The following is a 19,399-nucleotide window of genomic DNA, read 5'->3' as shown; positions in this document are numbered from 1 at the left end:
TATTAAAAGAGGCAGAGAACGGGAATATGAGGCAAATAAATTAGTTTCCCCATATTGTAATTACTAATAATCAAACTATATTTAAAAAAAATCAGTTTCTTGTTGTTGTTACTGATCAAACTTTATTTAAAAAATGTATTTTTTATTAATTTGTAATATTATTTTAATGATTATTAATATTATTTAATGTATTTTTTATTAATATTTGTTTTATTAATTTGTAATATTATTTGAATTATTATTCATATTATGTAATGTATTTTTTATTGGTATTCGTTTTATTCCGTATTAAAGTCGTGTCTCATGGTGGGGGGGCGAGGCAGTGGTGCCTCTAACAGGCTGGAACATGTGCTCATTTGTGGACCGTGCCGCCAGCTGTTTAGATAGAGTTCACCCACCTGTGTGTGTACTTAGGGAGAGAGAGGGGTAGAGGGAGAGGGGTAGAGAGAGAGGGGGAGAGAGAGAGGGGGGGAGAGGGGTAGAGAGAGGGGTAGAGAGAGAGGGAGGGAGAGAGCGGTAGAGAGAGAGGTGGAGAGAGAGAGCGGTAGAGAGAGGGGGGGAGAGAGAGAGGAAAGAGAGTGAGAGAGAGGGGGGGAAGAGGGAGAGAGGGGGGAGGGAGAGAGAGAGAGAGAGAGAGAGAGAGCGAGAGAGGGGGGAGGGAGAGAGAGAGAGAGAGAGAGAGCGAGAGAGGGGGGGAAGAGGGAGAGAGGGAGGGTAGAGGGAGAGAGGGGGGAAAGAGAGAGAGGGAGAGAGAGGGGGGAAGAGAGAGAGGGAGAGAGAGAGAGAGGGAGAGAGAGGGGGGAAGAGAGAGAGGGAGAGAGAGGGGGGAAGAGAGAGAGAGAGAGGTAAAAAGCCCTCTGTGATAAAGCGAGTCAAATCCCCACAACCACCCTCCTTTCCCTCCTTCCCTCCCGCCAGTTCCCAAGCACTCGTTTAGGGCCGCTTTGGGCCGTCTTAGGCGGTCTCCCCCCCGGGGGTCCCCCCTCCTCGCCTCTTCCCTCCTCCCCTCCTCTCCTAGCCATGCAGGGGGTTTTGGACCACCGGCTAAAAACAGAAATGTCCTTGTTTGCTTGTTAGTTAGTTTGGTGTCTCTTCACACCTATCCCTCCCTACCTCACGGTCTGTTGTAGTTGCCCCCGCTAGCTGCTCTCTCCCTACCTCACGGTCTGTTGTAGTTGCCCCCGCTAGCTGCTCTCTCCTTACCTCACGGTCTGTTGTAGTTGTTCAGGTATCTCTGGGCTGGGACCCCTGCTAGCTGCTCCCTCCCTACCTCACGGTCTGTTGTAGTTGTTCAGGTATCTCTGGGCTGGGCCCCCTGCTAGCTGCTCCCTCCCTACCTCACGGTCTGTTGTAGTTGTTCAGGTATCTCTGGGCTGGGCCCCCTGCTAGCTGCTCCCTCCCTACCTCACGGTCTGTTGTAGTTGTTCAGGTATCTCTGGGCCCCCCCTCCCCACCTCACGGTCTGTTGTAGTTGTTCAGGTATCTCTGGGCTGGGCCCCCTGCTAGCTGCTCCCTCCCTACCTCACGGTCTGTTGTAGTTGTTCAGGTATCTCTGGGCTGGGCCCCCTGCTAGCTGCTCCCTCCCTACCTCACGGTCTGTTGTAGTTGTCCAGGTATCTCTGGGCTGGGCCCCCTGCTAGCTGCTCCCTCCCTACCTCACGGTCTGTTGTAGTTGTTCAGGTATCTCTGGGCTGGGCCCCCTGCTAGCTGCTCCCTCCCTACCTCACGGTCTGTTGTAGTTGTCCAGGTATCTCTGGGCTGGGCCCCCTGCTAGCTGCTCCCTCCCTACCTCACGGTCTGTTGTAGTTGTTCAGGTATCTCTGGGCTGGGCCCCCTGCTAGCTGCTCCCTCCCTACCTCACGGTCTGTTGTAGTTGTCCAGGTATCTCTGGGCTGGGCCCCCTGCTAGCTGCTCCCTCCCTACCTCACGGTCTGTTGTAGTTGTTCAGGTATCTCTGGGCCCCCCCTCCCCACCTCACGGTCTGTTGTAGTTGTTCAGGTATCTCTGGGCCCCCCCTCCCCACCTCACGGTCTGTTGTAGTTGTCCAGGTATCTCTGGGCTGGGCCCCCTGCTAGCTGCTCCCTCCCTACCTCACGGTCTGTTGTAGTTGTTCAGGTATCTCTGGGCTGGGCCCCCTGCTAGCTGCTCCCTCCCTACCTCACGGTCTGTTGTAGTTGTCCAGGTATCTCTGGGCTGGGCCCCCTGCTAGCTGCTCCCTCCCTACCTCACGGTCTGTTGTAGTTGTTCAGGTATCTCTGGGCTGGGCCCCCTGCTAGCTGCTCCCTCCCTACCTCACGGTCTGTTGTAGTTGTTCAGGTATCTCTGGGCCCCCTGCTAGCTGCTCCCTCCGTACCTCACGGTCTGTTGTAGTTGTTCAGGTATCTCTGGGCCCCCCCTCCCCACCTCACGGTCTGTTGTAGTTGTTCAGGTATCTCTGGGCCCCCCCTCCCCACCTCACGGTCTGTTGTAGTTGTCCAGGTATCTCTGGGCTGGGCCCCCTGCTAGCTGCTCCCTCCCTACCTCACGGTCTGTTGTAGTTGTTCAGGTATCTCTGGGCTGCCCCCCCCCCCCCCACCTCACGGTCTGTTGTAGTTGTTCAGGTATCTCTGGGCCCCCGCTGGCTGCCTGGTGTCTGTCAGGATAAAGAGGGTTGAATAGTGCTGATGCACGGCCAGGCGGCCGACCAAACTAAACCCAGCGCTCTTGGTGGGACTGTATTATGCCTAACAGAGTAAACCCTCTTTCAAGTCCCGACAGCCCTGTGTAGTGAGGCTCAAACAGCAACCTATCCCCTATGCAGTGTACTACTTCTGACCAGGGCCCATAGGGCAGCTAGAAAGGGAATAGGGGGCCATTTTGGACATGCTCCTTGAAACCCATGAGAGCCAGAATGAAAAACATGCTCTGAGAGCTTTTCCCCTTGGAAAGATAATATCTCTGAGAGATAATATCTCTGACACAGATACCATCTCTGAGACAGATAATATCTCTGACACAGATACCATCTTGCGAGAGATAATATCTCTGACACAGATACCATCTCTGAGACAGATAATATCTCTGACACAGATACTTTCTCTGACACAGATAATTTCTCTGAGACAGATACTATCTCTGAGACAGATACTATCTCTGACACAGATACTATCTCTGACACAGATACTATCTCTGAGACAGATACTATCTCTGAGACAGATACTATCTCTGAGACAGATACTATCTCTGAGACAGATACTATCTCTGACACAGATACTATCTCTGAGACAGATAATATCTCTGACACAGATAATATCTCTGAGACAGATCATTTCTGACACAGGCTGCAGTGGTTCTCTGCGTGTCCTGTCCTCCCTCTCTCTGGTCTCTGACTGAGGAAGGTTTAATGAAGCCATAGACAGCCAGAGAGCGAGGAGAGGAGAGGAGAGGAGAGGAGAGGAGAGGAGAGGAGAGGAGAGGAGAGGAGAGGAGAGGAGAGGAGAGGATGTGGGTAAGAGCTGGTAAAGGTGAAGCCTCATAACATTGACACATCTGTGAGACTTGATATTATGGCGCTGTAGGTTCTCTATGTAGGATCTCTATGTAGGATCTCTATGTAGGATCTCTATGTAGGTTCTCTATGTAGGTTCTCTATGTGGAGAGAGTCTATGGCTGGTCTGGAATGACACCCGAATACCCCCTATATAGTACACTACTTTTGACCAGGGCCCACTGCACTTTTTAGGGACTAGGGTGCCAGGATGGAACCAGTGTCTATCTAAGTGGATCAGGGTAGCATCCCTGCTCAGAGGGAGGGGTGTGAGCAGTAACATCTGACAATGATTTGGCTGCAGTGTTGACAGGTTTGTTCCTGGTTCCTGGGAAAAAAGGGCGTCTGAAAGGAGATTAGAACCAGGTGCTGCTGGGCCGTCCCAGGAGGAGCTTTGAACCTGGCGACTAACAGACGGTGAGAGAGAGAGTAGCGGGTTCATGGGGCCCCTCGTCTGTAGAGTAGGACCCAGGAGGGGGTTAGTCCTGATGAGTCTGTAGAGTAGGACCCAGGAGGGGGTTAGTCCTGATGAGTCTGTAGAGTAGGACCCAGGAGGGGGTTAGTCCTGATGAGTCTGTAGAGTAGGACCCAGGAGGGTTCATGGGGCCCCTCGTCTGTAGAGTAGGACCCAGGAGGGGGTTAGTCCTGAAGAGTCTGTAGAGTAGGACCCAGGAGGGTTCATGGGGCCCCTCGTCTGTAGAGTAGGACTCAGGAGGGGGTTAGTCCTGATGAGTCTGTAGAGTAGGACCCAGGAGGGGGTTAGTCCTGATGAGTCTGTAGAGTAGGACCCAGGAGGGTTCATGGGGCCCCTCGTCTGTAGAGTAGGACCCAGGAGGGGGTTAGTCCTGAAGAGTCTGTAGAGTAGGACCCAGGAGGGTTCATGGGGCCCCTCGTCTGTAGAGTAGGACTCAGGAGGGGGTTAGTCCTGAAGAGTCTGTAGAGTAGGACCCAGGAGGGTTCATGGGGCCCCTCGTCTGTAGAGTAGGACTCAGGAGGGGGTTAGTCCTGATGAGTCTGTAGAGTAGGACCCAGGAGGGGGTTAGTCCTGATGAGTCTGTAGAGTAGGACCCAGGAGGGGGTTAGTCCTGATGAGTCTGTAGAGTAGGACCCAGGAGGGGGTTAGTCCTGATGAGTCTGTAGAGTAGGACCCAGGAGGGGGTTAGTCCTGATGAGTCTGTAGAGTAGGACCCAGGAGGGGGTTAGTCCTGATGAGTCTGTAGAGTAGGACCCAGGAGGGGGATAGTCCTGATGAGTCTGTAGAGTAGGACTCAGGAGGGGGTTAGTCCTGATGAGTCTGTAGAGTAGGACTCAGGAAGGGGTTAGTCCTGAAGAGTCTGTAGAGTAGGACCCAGGAGGGGGTTAGTCCTGATGAGTCTGTAGAGTAGGACCCAGGAGGGGGTTAGTCCTGAAGAGTCTGTAGAGTAGGACCCAGGAGGGGGTTAGTCCTGATGAGTCTGTAGAGTAGGACTCAGGAGGGTTCATGGGGCCCCTCGTCTGTAGAGTAGGACCCAGGAGGGGGTTAGTCCTGATGAGTCTGTAGAGTAGGACCCAGGAGGGGGTTAGTCCTGATGAGTCTGTAGAGTAGGACCCAGGAGGGTTCATGGGGCCCCGCGTCTGTAGAGTAGGACTCAGGAGGGGGTTAGTCCTGATGAGTCTGTAGAGTAGGACTCAGGAGGGGGTTAGTCCTGATGAGTCTGTAGAGTAGGACTCAGGAGGGTTCATGGGGCCCCTCGTCTGTAGAGTAAGACCCAGGAGGGTTCATGGGGCCCCTCGTCTGTAGAGTAGGACCCAGGAGGGGGTTAGTCCTGATGAGTCTGTAGAGTAGGACCCAGGAGGGTTCATGGGGCCCCTCGTCTGTAGAGTAGGACTCAGGAGGGGGTTAGTCCTGATGAGTCTGTAGAGTAGGACCCAGGAGGGGGTTAGTCCTGTTGAGTCTGTAGAGTAGGACTCAGGAGGGGGTTAGTCCTGAAGAGTCTGTAGAGTAGGACCCAGGAGGGGGTTAGTCCTGATGAGTCTGTAGAGTAGGACCCAGGAGGGGGTTAGTCCTGAAGAGTCTGTAGAGTAGGACCCAGGAGGGGGTTAGTCCTGATGAGTCTGTAGAGTAGGACCCAGGAGGGGGTTAGTCCTGAAGAGTCTGTAGAGTAGGACCCAGGAGGGGGTTAGTCCTGAAGAGTCTGTAGAGTAGGACCCAGGAGGGGGTTAGTCCTGATGAGTCTGTAGAGTAGGACCCAGGAGGGGGTTAGTCCTGATGAGTCTGTAGAGTAGGACCCAGGAGGGGGTTAATCCTGAAGAGTCTGTAGAGTAGGACTCAGGAGGGTTCATGGGGCCCCTCGTCTGTAGAGTCTGGTAGGTCCTTACTGTTAGGAGACAGAGCTGTGGGGTCTGGTAGGTCCTTACTGTTAGGAGACAGAGCTGTGGGGTCTGGTAGGTCCTTACTGTTAGGAGACAGAGCTGTGGGGTCTGGTAGGTCCTTACTGTTAGGAGACAGAGCTGTGGGGTCTGGTAGGTCCTTACTGTTAGGAGACAGAGCTGTGGGGTCTGGTAGGTCCTTACTGTTAGGAGATAGAGCTGTGGGGTCTGGTAGGTCCTTACTGTTAGGAGACAGAGCTGTGGGGTCTGGTAGGTCCTTACTGTTAGGAGATAGAGCTGTGGGGTCTGGTAGGTCCTTACTGTTAGGAGACAGAGCTGTGGGGTCTGGTAGGTCCTTACTGTTAGGAGACAGAGCTGTGGGGTCTGGTAGGTCCTTACTGTTAGGAGACAGAGCTGTGGGGTCTGGTAGGTCCTTACTGTTAGCAGACAGAGCTGTGGGGTCTGGTAGGTCCTTACTGTTAGGAGACAGAGCTGTGGGGTCTGGTAGGTCCTTACTGTTAGGAGATAGAGCTGTGGGGTCTGGTAGGTCCTTACTGTTAGGAGACAGAGCTGTGGGGTCTGGTAGGTCCTTACTGTTAGGAGACAGAGCTGTGGGGTCTGGTAGGTCCTTACTGTTAGGAGACAGAGCTGTGGGGTCTGGTAGGTCCTTACTGTTAGGAGACAGAGCTGTGGGGTCTGGTAGGTCCTTACTGTTAGGAGATAGAGCTGTGGGGTCTGGTAGGTCCTTACTGTTAGGAGACAGAGCTGTGGGGTCTGGTAGGTCCTTACTGTTAGGAGACAGAGCTGTGGGGTCTGGTAGGTCCTTACTGTTAGGAGACAGAGCTGTGGGGTCTGGTAGGTCCTTACTGTTAGAAGACAGAGCTGTGGGGTCTGGTAGGTCCTTACTGTTAGGAGACAGAGCTGTGGGGTCTGGTAGGTCCTTACTGTTAGGAGACAGAGCTGTGGGGTCTGGTAGGTCCTTACTGTTAGGAGACAGAGCTGTGGGGTCTGGTAGGTCCTTACTGTTAGGAGACAGAGCTGTGGGGTCTGGTAGGTCCTTACTGTTAGGAGACAGAGCTGTGGGGTCTGGTAGGTCCTTACTGTTAGGAGATAGAGCTGTGGGGTCTGGTAGGTCCTTACTGTTAGGAGACAGAACTGTGGGGTCTGGTAGGTCCTTACTGTTAGGAGACAGAGCTGTGGGGTCTGGTAGGTCCTTACTGTTAGGAGACAGAGCTGTGGGGTCTGGTAGGTCCTTACTGTTAGGAGACAGAGCTGTGGGGTCTGGTAGGTCCTTACTGTTAGGAGATAGAGCTGTGGGGTCTGGTAGGTCCTTACTGTTAGGAGACAGAGCTGTGGGGTCTGGTAGGTCCTTACTGTTAGGAGACAGAGCTGTGGGGTCTGGTAGGTCCTTACTGTTAGGAGACAGAGCTGTGGGGTCTGGTAGGTCCTTACTGTTAGGAGACAGAGCTGTGGGGTCTGGTAGGTCCTTACTGTTAGGAGACAGAGCTGTGGGGTCTGGTAGGTCCTTACTGTTAGGAGACAGAGCTGTGGGGTCTGGTAGGTCCTTACTGTTAGGAGACAGAGCTGTGGGGTCTGGTAGGTCCTTACTGTTAGGAGACAGAGCTGTGGGGTCTGGTAGGTCCTTACTGTTAGGAGACAGAGCTGTGGGGTCTGGTAGGTCCTTACTGTTAGGAGATAGAGCTGTGGGGTCTGGTAGGTCCTTACTGTTAGGAGACAGAGCTGTGGGGTCTGGTAGGTCCTTACTGTTAGGAGACAGAGCTGTGGGGTCTGGTAGGTCCTTACTGTTAGGAGACAGAGCTGTGGGGTCTGGTAGGTCCTTACTGTTAGGAGACAGAGCTGTGGGGTCTGGTAGGTCCTTACTGTTAGGAGACAGAGCTGTGGGGTCTGGTAGGTCCTTACTGTTAGGAGACAGAGCTGTGGGGTCTGGTAGGTCCTTACTGTTAGGAGACAGAGCTGTGGGGTCTGGTAGGTCCTTACTGTTAGGAGACAGAGCTGTGGGGTCTGGTAGGTCCTTACTGTTAGGAGACAGAGCTGTGGGGTCTGGTAGGTCCTTACTGTTAGGAGACAGAGCTGTGGGGTCTGGTAGGTCCTTACTGTTAGGAGACAGAGCTGTGGGGTCTGGTAGGTCCTTACTGTTAGAAGACAGAGCTGTGGGGTCTGGTAGGTCCTTACTGTTAGGAGACAGAGCTGTGGGGTCTGGTAGGTCCTTACTGTTAGGAGACAGAGCTGTGGGGTCTGGTAGGTCCTTACTGTTAGGAGACAGAGCTGTGGGGTCTGGTAGGTCCTTACTGTTAGGAGATAGAGCTGTGGGGTCTGGTAGGTCCTTACTGTTAGGAGACAGAGCTGTGGGGTCTGGTAGGTCCTTACTGTTAGGAGACAGAGCTGTGGGGTCTGGTAGGTCCTTACTGTTAGCAGACAGAGCTGTGGGGTCTGGTAGGTCCTTACTGTTAGGAGACAGAGCTGTGGGGTCTGGTAGGTCCTTACTGTTAGGAGACAGAGCTGTGGGGTCTGGTAGGTCCTTACTGTTAGGAGACAGAGCTGTGGGGTCTGGTAGGTCCTTACTGTTAGGAGACAGAGCTGTGGGGTCTGGTAGGTCCTTACTGTTAGGAGATAGAGCTGTGGGGTCTGGTAGGTCCTTACTGTTAGGAGACAGAGCTGTGGGGTCTGGTAGGTCCTTACTGTTAGGAGATAGAGCTGTGGGGTCTGGTAGGTCCTTACTGTTAGGAGACAGAGCTGTGGGGTCTGGTAGGTCCTTACTGTTAGCAGACAGAGCTGTGGGGTCTGGTAGGTCCTTACTGTTAGGAGACAGAGCTGTGGGGTCTGGTAGGTCCTTACTGTTAGGAGACAGAGCTGTGGGGTCTGGTAGGTCCTTACTGTTAGGAGATAGAGCTGTGGGGTCTGGTAGGTCCTTACTGTTAGGAGACAGAGCTGTGGGGTCTGGTAGGTCCTTACTGTTAGGAGACAGAGCTGTGGGGTCTGGTAGGTCCTTACTGTTAGGAGACATAGCTGTGGGGTCTGGTAGGTCCTTACTGTTAGGAGACAGAGCTGTGGGGTCTGGTAGGTCCTTACTGTTAGGAGACATAGCTGTAGGGTCTGGTAGGTCCTTACTGTTAGGAGACAGAGCTGTGGGGTCTGGTAGGTCCTTACTGTTAGGAGACAGAGCTGTGGGGTCTGGTAGGTCCTTACTGTTAGGAGACAGAGCTGTGGGGTCTGGTAGGTCCTTACTGTTAGGAGACAGAGCTGTGGGGTCTGGTAGGTCCTTACTGTTAGGAGACAGAGCTGTGGGGTCTGGTAGGTCCTTACTGTTAGGAGACAGAGCTGTGGGGTCTGGTAGGTCCTTACTGTTAGGAGACAGAGCTGTGGGGTCTGGTAGGTCCTTACTGTTAGGAGATAGAGCTGTGGGGTCTGGTAGGTCCTTACTGTTAGGAGACAGAGCTGTGGGGTCTGGTAGGTCCTTACTGTTAGGAGACAGAGCTGTGGGGTCTGGTAGGTCCTTACTGTTAGGAGACAGAGCTGTGGGGTCTGGTAGGTCCTTACTGTTAGGAGACAGAGCTGTGGGGTCTGGTAGGTCCTTACTGTTAGGAGACAGAGCTGTGGGGTCTGGTAGGTCCTTACTGTTAGGAGACAGAGCTGTGGGGTCTGGTAGGTCCTTACTGTTAGGAGACAGAGCTGTGGGGTCTGGTAGGTCCTTACTGTTAGGAGACAGAGCTGTGGGGTCTGGTAGGTCCTTACTGTTAGGAGACAGAGCTGTGGGGTCTGGTAGGTCCTTACTGTTAGGAGACAGAGCTGTGGGGTTTGGTAGTTACAGTCTGGACGAAAGAGTCAGCAGTGATCTGAACTGAGTTGGATTGTGAGGGAGCATCCAATTAAATGAAAGATTGCGATTTTTTTTTAAACATGATAAAATCACATTTGTTTGTAACAATACAAAAGGTGAAAGCCTTTTGTTTGGTCTGTTTCTCAAGCATAACCCTGTGCTGTCCCAGAAAATTATCATTTTATTAAGTTATCATTGTGTGATGTACTTTACCAGAAGGAGAGTTGAGTCCTCAACAATGGAGTTACTGTATCCCACCACACTATCTAACCCCTCCAGACCACGTATGATCTCAGCTAACATCAAACACAGTGTTGACAGCTTCAAAATAGGACAAACACTGAGTCAATCAAATGTATTGGAACCCAGCCACCAAGTCTCAGGAGTCAGGACTCAGCCTAACGATAGTTTTGGGCCTGGGCCACCAAGCTTTAGGAGTCAGGACTCACCCTAACGATAGTGTTGGACCTGGGCCACCAAGCTTTAGGAGTCAGAACTCACCCTAACGATAGTGTTGGGCCTGGGCCACCAAGTCTCAGGAGTCAGGACTCAGCCTAACGATAGTGTTGGACCTGGGCCACCAAGCTTTAGGAGTCAGGACTCACCCTAACGATAGTGTTGGACCTGGGCCACCAAGCTTTAGGAGTCAGGACTCACGCTAACGATAGTGTTGGACCTGGGTCACCAAGCTTTAGGAGTCAGAACTCACCCTAACGATAGTGTTGGGCCTGGGCCACCAAGCATCAGGAGTCAGGACTCACCCTAACGATAGTGTTGGGCCTGGGCCACCAAGCTTTAGGAGTCAGGACTCACCCTAACGATAGTGTTGGACCTGGGCCACCAAGCATCAGGAGTCAGGACTCACCCTAACGATAGTGTTGGACCTGGGCCACCAAGCATCAGGAGCCAAATTAAAGCTTTAGCAAACGGTCTGCCAAGGTTTGGATAGAGCTTCAATCAGACAGAGCAGAGAAATGACATGCCTAGTGGGTAGGAGTAAACACAGTGTACTATTTCGTTCTCTCGTTCCCTCTGCCTCCCCTTTTTCCCCCCTTTACCCCGCACAGAGAAACAATTATCATCAGGTAGGCCAAGAAAAGGTCTGTTCTGTTGGAATCGTGCCACATCAGGATGTATCCAACCCCTTTTTTTTCTTAATGCTTTCCTCTCTTCCCCTCCTTCCTCTCTTCCCCTCCTTCCTCTCTTCTAGTTGTGCCTTGGGCAGTGTTTGATGTTGGGCTTTATTAAAGGTTAAAAAAAAAAAAATCAACAGGGAGATCGTTTTTCAAAGACCAAGCCTGTTCAGTTCCCTGCCTCACTCTCCCTGAGAATCACAGGAAATGGTCTGTATGTATATAAACACAGCTCCTTTCAAACATCTCTCTGTACGGGAGGTAGTCTCTTACCAGGATATTATTGCACTGGGACAAGTAAATATCTGCTCCGTGGCTTTGGAAGAACTTGGAGAAATTAATAAATGATGTGACCAGTTCTTTCCTTGATCTAATGTTAATCTTTTCTAAGGAAAATAATTGAGAATATTACTTTTCATGATGTTTTCAGTTTTAGTGTGATGATGGATACTATTCAATGGTTTTACTGTTATGTAAAAGGAACTGGCCCTAGTGGTCAGGGTATAGCTTGGACATACCTGACACTAACTGGCCCTAGTGGTCAGCTTGGACATACCTGACACTAACTGGCTCTAGTGGTCAGGGTATAGCTTGGACATACCTGACACTAACTGGCCCTAGTGGTCAGCTTGGACATACCTGACACTAACTGGTCCTAGTGGTCAGGGTATAGCTTGGACATACCTGACACTAACTGGCCCTAGTGGTCAGGGTATAGCTTGGACATACCTGACACTAACTGGCCCTAGTGGTCAGCTTGGACATACCTGACACTAACTGGCCCTAGTGGTCAGCTTGGACATACCTGACACTAACTGGCCCTAGTGGTCAGCTTGGACATACCTGACACTAACTGGTCCTAGTGGTCAGGGTATAGCTTGGACATACCTGACACTAACTGGCCCTAGTGGTCAGGGTATAGCTTGGACATACCTGACACTAACTGGCCCTAGTGGTCAGCTTGGACATACCTGACACTAACTTGCCCTAGTGGTCAGCTTGGACATACCTGACACTAACTGGCCCTAGTGGTCAGCTTGGACATACCTGACACTAACTGGTCCTAGTGGTCAGGGTATAGCTTGGACATACCTGACACTAACTGGCCCTAGTGGTCAGCTTGGACATACCTGACACTAACTGGCCCTAGTGGTCAGCTTGGACATACCTGACACTAACTGGTCCTAGTGGTCAGGGTATAGCTTGGACATACCTGACACTAACTGGCCCTAGTGGTCAGGGTATAGCTTGGACATACCTGACACTAACTGGCCCTAGTGGTCAGGGTATAGCTTGGACATACCTGACACTAACTGGCCCTAGTGGTCAGCTTGGACATACCTGACACTAACTGGCCCTAGCGGTCAGCTTGGACATACCTGACACTAACTGGCCCTAGTGGTCAGCTTGGACATACCTGACACTAACTGGCCCTAGTGGTCAGCTTGGACATACCTGACACTAACTGGCCCTAGTGGTCAGCTTGGACATACCTGACACTAACTGGCCCTAGTGGTCAGCTTGGACATACCTGACACTAACTGGCCCTAGTGGTCAGCTTGGACATACCTGACACTAACTGGCCCTAGTGGTCAGCTTGGACATACCTGACACTAACTGGTCCTAGTGGTCAGGGTATAGCTTGGACATACCTGACACTAACTGGCCCTAGTGGTCAGCTTGGACATACCTGACACTAACTGGCCCTAGTGGTCAGCTTGGACATACCTGACACTAACTGGCCCTAGTGGTCAGCTTGGACATACCTGACACTAACTGGCCCTAGTGGTCAGCTTGGACATACCTGACACTAACTGGCCCTAGTGGTCAGCTTGGACATACCTGACACTAACTGGTCCTAGTGGTCAGGGTATAGCTTAGACATACCTGACACTAACTGGCCCTAGTGGTCAGGGTATAGCTTGGACATACCTGACACTAACTGGCCCTAGTGGTTAGCTTGGACATACCTGACACTAACTGACCCTAGAGGTCAGGGTATAGCTTGGACATACCTGACCTGGCTGAGGTGGGTTAGGGTTAGATCAGGGCTGAGGTGGGTTAGATCAGGGCTGAGGTGGGTTAAGGTTAGATCAGGGCTGAGGTGGGTTAGATCAGGGCTGAGGTGGGTTAGATCAGGGCTGAGGTGGGTTAAGGTTAGATCAGGGCTGAGGTGGGTTAGATCAGGGCTGAGGTGGGTTAGGGTTAGATCAGGGCTGAGGTGGGTATGTAATGGCACCCTATTAACTCTATAGTGCACTACCCCTAATGGAACTGGTTTAAAGGAGAGCACTACCCCTATGGACCCTGGTCTAAAGTAGTGCACTACCATATGGACCCTGGTCTAAAGTAGTGCACTACCCCTATGGACCCTGGTCTAAAGTAGTGCACTACACTATGGGCCCTGGTCTAAAGTAGTGCCCTACCCTATGGGTCCTGGTCTAAAGTAGTGCACTACCCCTATGGACCCTGGTCTAAAGTAGTGCACTACCCCTCTGGACCCTGGTCTAAAGTAGTGCACTACCCCTTTGGACCCTGGTCTAAAGTAGTGCACTACCCCTTTGGACCCTGGTCTAAAGTAGTGCACTACCCCTATGGGTCCTGGTCTAAAGTAGTGCACTACCCCTATGGGTCCTGGTCTAAAGTAGTGCACTACCCCTATGGACCCTGGTCTAAAGTAGTGCACTACCATATGGGAACTGGTCTAAAGTAGTGCACTACCCCTATGGTCACTCTCTTGGTAAACCAAAGTTACTCCAGCTGTCTTGGTAACCAAAGATACGCCAGCTGTCTTGGTAACCAAAGTTACTCCAGCTGTCTTGGTAACCAAAGTTACTCCAGCTGTGTTGGTAAACCAAAGATACTCTAGCTGTGTTGGTAACCAAGTTACTCCAGCTGTGTTGGTAACCAAGTTACTCCAGCTGTCTTGGTAACCAAAGTTACTCCAGCTGTGTTGATAAACCATAGATACTCCAGCTGTCTTGGTAACCAAATATACTCCAGCTGTGTTGGTAAACCAAAGATACTCCAGCTGTCTTGGTAACCAAGTTACTCCAGCTGTCTTGGTAACCAAAGTTACTCCAGCTGTCTTGGTAACCAAAGTTACTCTAGCTGTGTTGGTAACCAAGTTACTCCAGCTGTCTTGGTAACCAAGTTACTCCAGCTGTGTTGGTAACCAAAGTTACTCCAGCTGTCTTGGTAACCAAAGTTACTCCAGCTGTCTTGGTAACCAAGTTACTCCAGCTGTCTTGGTAACCAAAGATATTCCTGATGTGTTGGTAACCATAGATACTCTAATGGTTTGTTTCCAGTGTGTCTCTGGTGTACTGCTAAAAACCTGTCAAACACTGATTTTAACTGGAGGTGGCAGTCAGGATGCATTTCTCTCTGTCACACCCTCACCCACTCTCACCCACTCTCACACATCCTCACCCACACACCCTCACCCACCCTCACACACCCTCACACATCCTCACCCACACACCCTCACCCACACACCCTCACCCACCCTCACACACCCTCACACACCCTCACCCACCCACCCTCACCCACACTCACACACCCTCACACACACCCACCCACCCACCCACCCACACCCACCCTCATCTCCCTCACCCACCCACCCACCCACCCACCCTCACCCACCCACTCCCACCCTCACCCACCCACACCCACCCAGTATGATGCAGACTGGGTAACATGGGCTCTCACCCAGTATGATGCAGACTGGGTAACATGGGCTCTCACCCAGTATGATGCAGACCGGGTAACATGGGCTCTCACCCAGTATGATGCAGACTGGGTAACATGGGCTCTCACCCAGTATGATGCAGACTGGGTAACATGGGCTCTCACCCAGTATGATGCAGACTGGGTAACATGGGCTCTCACCCAGTATGATGCAGACCGGGTAACATGGGCTCTCACCCAGTATGATACAGACCGGGTAACATGGGCTCTCACCCAGTATGATACAGACCGGGTAACAGCTGCTCTCTCTCTCTTTAATAACAGCGTCCTCTGCCATATATGACAATGACTTCAAATCAAATCCCAAGTTCAAGAACTTTGGGAAACAGCGGACAAAAAATACATTTTGTTGTTGTTGGCGTGCTGCCGTTTCCCAATGCTCTTGAACACAGCATGGTGCCTCTGTGACAGTAGGGATTAGTTCCTGGATGCTGCTCTCTCCGAGGGAGGGGGGGGGGGGGGGGGATTTTCCTAAAGAAAGGAAAAGTAATCTCTTTGTGTTTGGCAGCAAGCAGGCTAATCTGACGTCCCAGTGGAAACACTCTCTCCCTCTCTCTGCTATGAATCATCTCATCCTGAAGGCCAAGGAGATCAGCATCATGGATACACAGATAATAGTTCACTGATATTGGACAATAACTGTTGTGTTTGTCAACAAACAAACAAACAAACACATATTACCTGCCACGAGGTCTGGAACAAAATATATTGTCTTGATTAGCTTCATGGATGTTGTTGCCAGTTGTTGACAGATATTGTACAGTGAGTGTTGTGTTGGCAGATACCAGCACACAAACAAACTAAGAGTCCTTACCTGGTAGTAGTCTGGATCTAGGCTGTGTTGTTCTGTAGTCTGGATCAAGGCTGTGTTGTTCTGTAGTCTGGATCAAGGCTGTGTTGTTCTGTAGTCTGGATCAAGGCTGTGTTGTTCTGTAGTCTGGACATAGGCTGTGTTGTTCTGTAGTCTGGATCTAGGCTGTGTTGTTCTGTAGTCTGGATCAAGGCTGTGTTGTTCTGTAGTCTTGGTCAAGGCTGTGTTGTTCTGTAGTCTTGGTCAAGGCTGTGTTGTTCTGTAGTCTTGGTCAAGGCTGTGTTGTTCTGTAGTCTTGGTCAAGGCTGTGTTGTTCTGTAGTCTTGGTCAAGGCTGTGTTGTTCTGTAGTCTTTGTCAAGGCTGTGTTGTTCTGTAGTCTGGATCAAGGCTGTGTTGTTCTGTAGTCTTGGTCAAGGCTGTGTTGTTCTGTAGTCTTGGTCAAGGCTGTGTTGTTCTGTAGTCTTGGTCAAGGCTGTGTTGTTCTGTAGTCTTGGTCAAGGCTGTGTTGTTCTGTAGTCTTGGTCAAGGCTGTGTTGTTCTGTAGTCTTGGTCAAGGCTGTGTTGTTCTGTAGTCTTGGTCAAGGCTGTGTTGTTCTGTAGTCTGGATCTAGGCTGTGTTGTTCTGTAGTCTTGGTCAAGGCTGTGTTGTTCTGTAGTCTGGATCTAGGCTGTGCTGTTCTGTAGTCTTGGTCAAGGCTGTGTTGTTCTGTAGTCTTGGTCAATGCTGTGTTGTTCTGTAGTCTTGGTCAAGGCTGTGTTGTTCTGTAGTCTTGGTCAATGCTGTGTTGTTCTGTAGTCTTGGTCAAGGCTGTGTTGTTGATACACAGTAAAGCCTGAAACGTGTATAAATACATATAGCCTTTGTGAGAGATGTGATGTGGTGGAGATGTGTAGTAAACAAATGGATATTAGTTGGTAGAATTGTGTACAGGACTTTAGCCAATAGACACACTACTATTGTGTCTCATGTAGACTGACCCCCTAGTGGGGACATGTTCATTTAGACTGACCCCCTAGTGGGGACATGTTGTTCATTTAGACTGACCCCCTAGTGGGGACATGTTCATTTAGACTGACCCCCTAGTGGGGACATGTTGTTCATTTAGACTGACCCCCTAGTGGGGACATGTTCATTTAGACTGACCCCCTAGTGGGGACATGTTAATTTAGACTGACCCCCTAGTGGGGACATGTTCATGTAGACTGACCCCCTAATGGGGACATGTTAATTTAGACTGACCCCCTAGTGGGGACATGTTCATTTAGATGGACCCCCTAGTGGGGACATGTTAATTTAGACTGACCCCCTAGTGGGGACATGGTAATTTAGACTGACCCCCTAGTGGGGACATGTTGAATTCCTCCCGTACTCCATATCTGGGCCGTGGATCTCGGTCTGACTCAAAGAGTAAACGTTTTTGAAATAACAGCAAAGTTATACTTTACTTTGGCCTGTGAAAGATCAGAGTGTTGAAATGTGTAATTGTTTCAAGACGTTTGGAGAGTGTCCCTGTTGCTATCCAACTGTACACCGGAGTAGAGCCGAGAGGTTTCACTCCCGTCAGTTGTTTGAGGTAATAAGAGGACTGGACAACTTTTAAGATTTATTAAAAAAATTTAAAAAATTGTTTTAGAGATGAAGGCAACGTCACCATCATGTCAAACTACAGTTGATATTTCTAGTTGTGGTGGGGGTCTTTAGTACAGCCAGGCTGTGACATTCAGCATGACAAGAACACTGTGGACTGAATGAGAGCCAATGCCAACGTCGAAGATATTTCTCTGGCTAGTGTATCAGTCACAGTGATTTCACATTTCACAGAAGGTTTTAGTTGTAATTCCAGGCTACTAACATGCTGTTTACAGGGAACAGTTTATCTGTAGCCTCTTTACAGTGTCGTTCTCATGGTCAGAGACATCTATTGGAAACCTGAGAGCACACGTGTGGGAAAACAAAACGGAAAAACTAAAGTCTAATGTCTGTGTTTCTCAATCTTCGGTGATCTAAGTTCAATGTCCCAATTCTAACCGTTCTCCTCCTGCTCTCTCTCTCTCTCTCTCTCTCTCTCTCTCTCCTCTCCTCTCCTCTCCTCTCCTCTCCTCTCCTCTCCTCTCCTCTCCTAGGAAGCGCTCAGTGACCCACGCCCAGCTGATGCACGATAAGGGCCGGACGCTGCAGGATTTCAAGCGTCGCATGTGGCTCCAAGAGCTGCTGGAGGAGGTCCATACGGCTGAGATCAGGGAGCTGCCCGCCCGCCCGGTGTTCAGCAGCGGACTGGGGCTGGGACTACCGGGTGCCGGGGTAGGGGTCAGCCTGGGATTGGGCACCACTGGGGGTACCCTGCACCCCCACCCCAAACCTCCAGGGGGCACCAAAAACCTTCCCATTAACTTCCATATGGAGGAGGAGGGAACCAACCTGCCGCAGGAGACCAACAAGTCCCAAACATACAAAGACAAAGACGGGGCGCGGAGGGCCAAGGAAGGGAAGAAAAAGAAAGGGAGGAATGGGAAGAGGAGGGAGGGGGAGAGGAGGGAGGGGGAGAGGAGGGACGGGGGGGAGAAGAGGAAGAGGCGGGCGCGCTCACTGGGCTGGGCGCAGGAAGGGGAGGAGCCTGGGAATGGGTACCACCTGGAGTGGCGAGGGCCCTTCTTCGGCCTGAGGGGGACGCTGCACTAGAACACTGTCACACTCTGACTAAGGTAAACAAACACCTAGTGGTGTTGTTGTTGTTGTTGGTTCTGGGTGATAGATTGCTGAGTGAATGTCTACTTTACAGTGAACTGACGTCTTTCTCTCTTGTGTTTCAGAAACCCTGAGGACATTCAGATGAACACCCAGACACTCCTGTTGCAGGGTTCTGTGATAGTGATTGTTCGGAAAGTAAAATAAGGAAATATTTATTTTCTGTAAATATTGTAAACGCACCAGACTAGTGATAATGACGAAGACAATAAAAATTACAGACGCTCGGCTCTGCGGAGCGACATAATTTAATAATTGTGAAATCCTTCCTGTTCTGGGTTTGTTTTGTTAGGACTATGCCGATTATTATTCATGTCACATTTTGCTGTAATTTATTTTTGTTTGAATCGTGTATTTATTTTGTAAATGTATCGAGGTGCTGCTGACCTTCTATATTTTTGTACCATAATGCACTTTTAGATTTATAAATATATATATAAATATATATATATATATATATATATATATATAGACAAGTAATTTTGTTAATTGACTTTTTGTGGTTGATTGAAATGAAGAAAACAGTGTTGGTCATTCCTCCGTGTTATCTAGGCTCCTTCTCTGCACGGTTCTATAGTGATCACATGACTCGTCTGTCCGCTCTGACTGGCCCACAGACGTCTAATCTAGTTCAATAGTCACACTATGGAAAATGTTTCAAAATAGGAAATCCAAAAAAATTGCATTTCTAATTGGACTAAAGTCCAGCTAGTCCCCTCCCCGTTCCAGATGGTTCTCTTCAGTTCGATACCTAACGAACACGACCCAGGACGACCCACGCAGCTGTCCTCAACCCCTGACCCCTAACCTCTGTACATTGTGCTTCAACTCCCCCCTCCGTCAGTTGGTCCACTGGGAACCACCTTGTCTTTCTCCTGTTATGCTTCTGAATGCTGTCCTAAGTTCAAAGTTCACTCGGCCTGTACATAACCTGAACACAAAGCAACAACTTCATATCGTTGTTTGGCCCTTGCACTGAGAGACTACCCTATATTGAATGGATTAAACAGTATCTCCCCTGAGTGTGATGTGTCCTTGCTATGTGTCTGACTGATATCCTGTCTGGTTGTATGAACTGACTGTCGTCCTGTCTGGTTGTATGAACTGACTGTCGTCCTGTCTGGTTGTATGAACTGACTGTCATCCTGTCTGGTTGTATAAACGGTGTGTTTTGTCTTGTCCTGCTGATATCCCTCACCTCACCATCTCACACTGGCTGTGGAGTTCCATAATAATCATCAATCA

At 50.5% G+C, this 19,399-nt stretch overlaps 1 protein-coding gene across 2 annotated transcripts in view; it reads left to right on the top strand.

Moving 5' to 3' along the window:
* Nucleotides 1–19,177, top strand: part of pthlha (parathyroid hormone-like hormone a) — a 20,495-nt gene extending 1,318 nt beyond the window's left edge. Inside the window, exons 3-4 of one of the 2 annotated variants that reach the window (XM_090201439.1) lie at nt 17,533–18,111; nt 18,220–19,177. In XM_090201439.1, coding sequence (XP_090057565.1) covers nt 17,533–18,088 — 556 coding nt within the window. In that variant the 3' untranslated portion in view covers nt 18,089–18,111; nt 18,220–19,177. The remainder of the gene's footprint in view (nt 1–17,532; nt 18,112–18,219) is intronic. The other variant, XM_090201440.1, reaches the window with a different exon arrangement.
* Nucleotides 19,178–19,399: the final 222 nt, after the last annotated feature.

The sequence above is a fragment of the Oncorhynchus mykiss genome, chromosome 15 (genome assembly GCF_057628025.1).
Source record: "Oncorhynchus mykiss isolate SJ-2025 chromosome 15, ASM5762802v1, whole genome shotgun sequence".
NCBI classification, from domain to species: Eukaryota; Metazoa; Chordata; class Actinopteri; order Salmoniformes; family Salmonidae; genus Oncorhynchus; species Oncorhynchus mykiss.
This window is presented reverse-complemented; position numbering and strand designations above follow the sequence as displayed.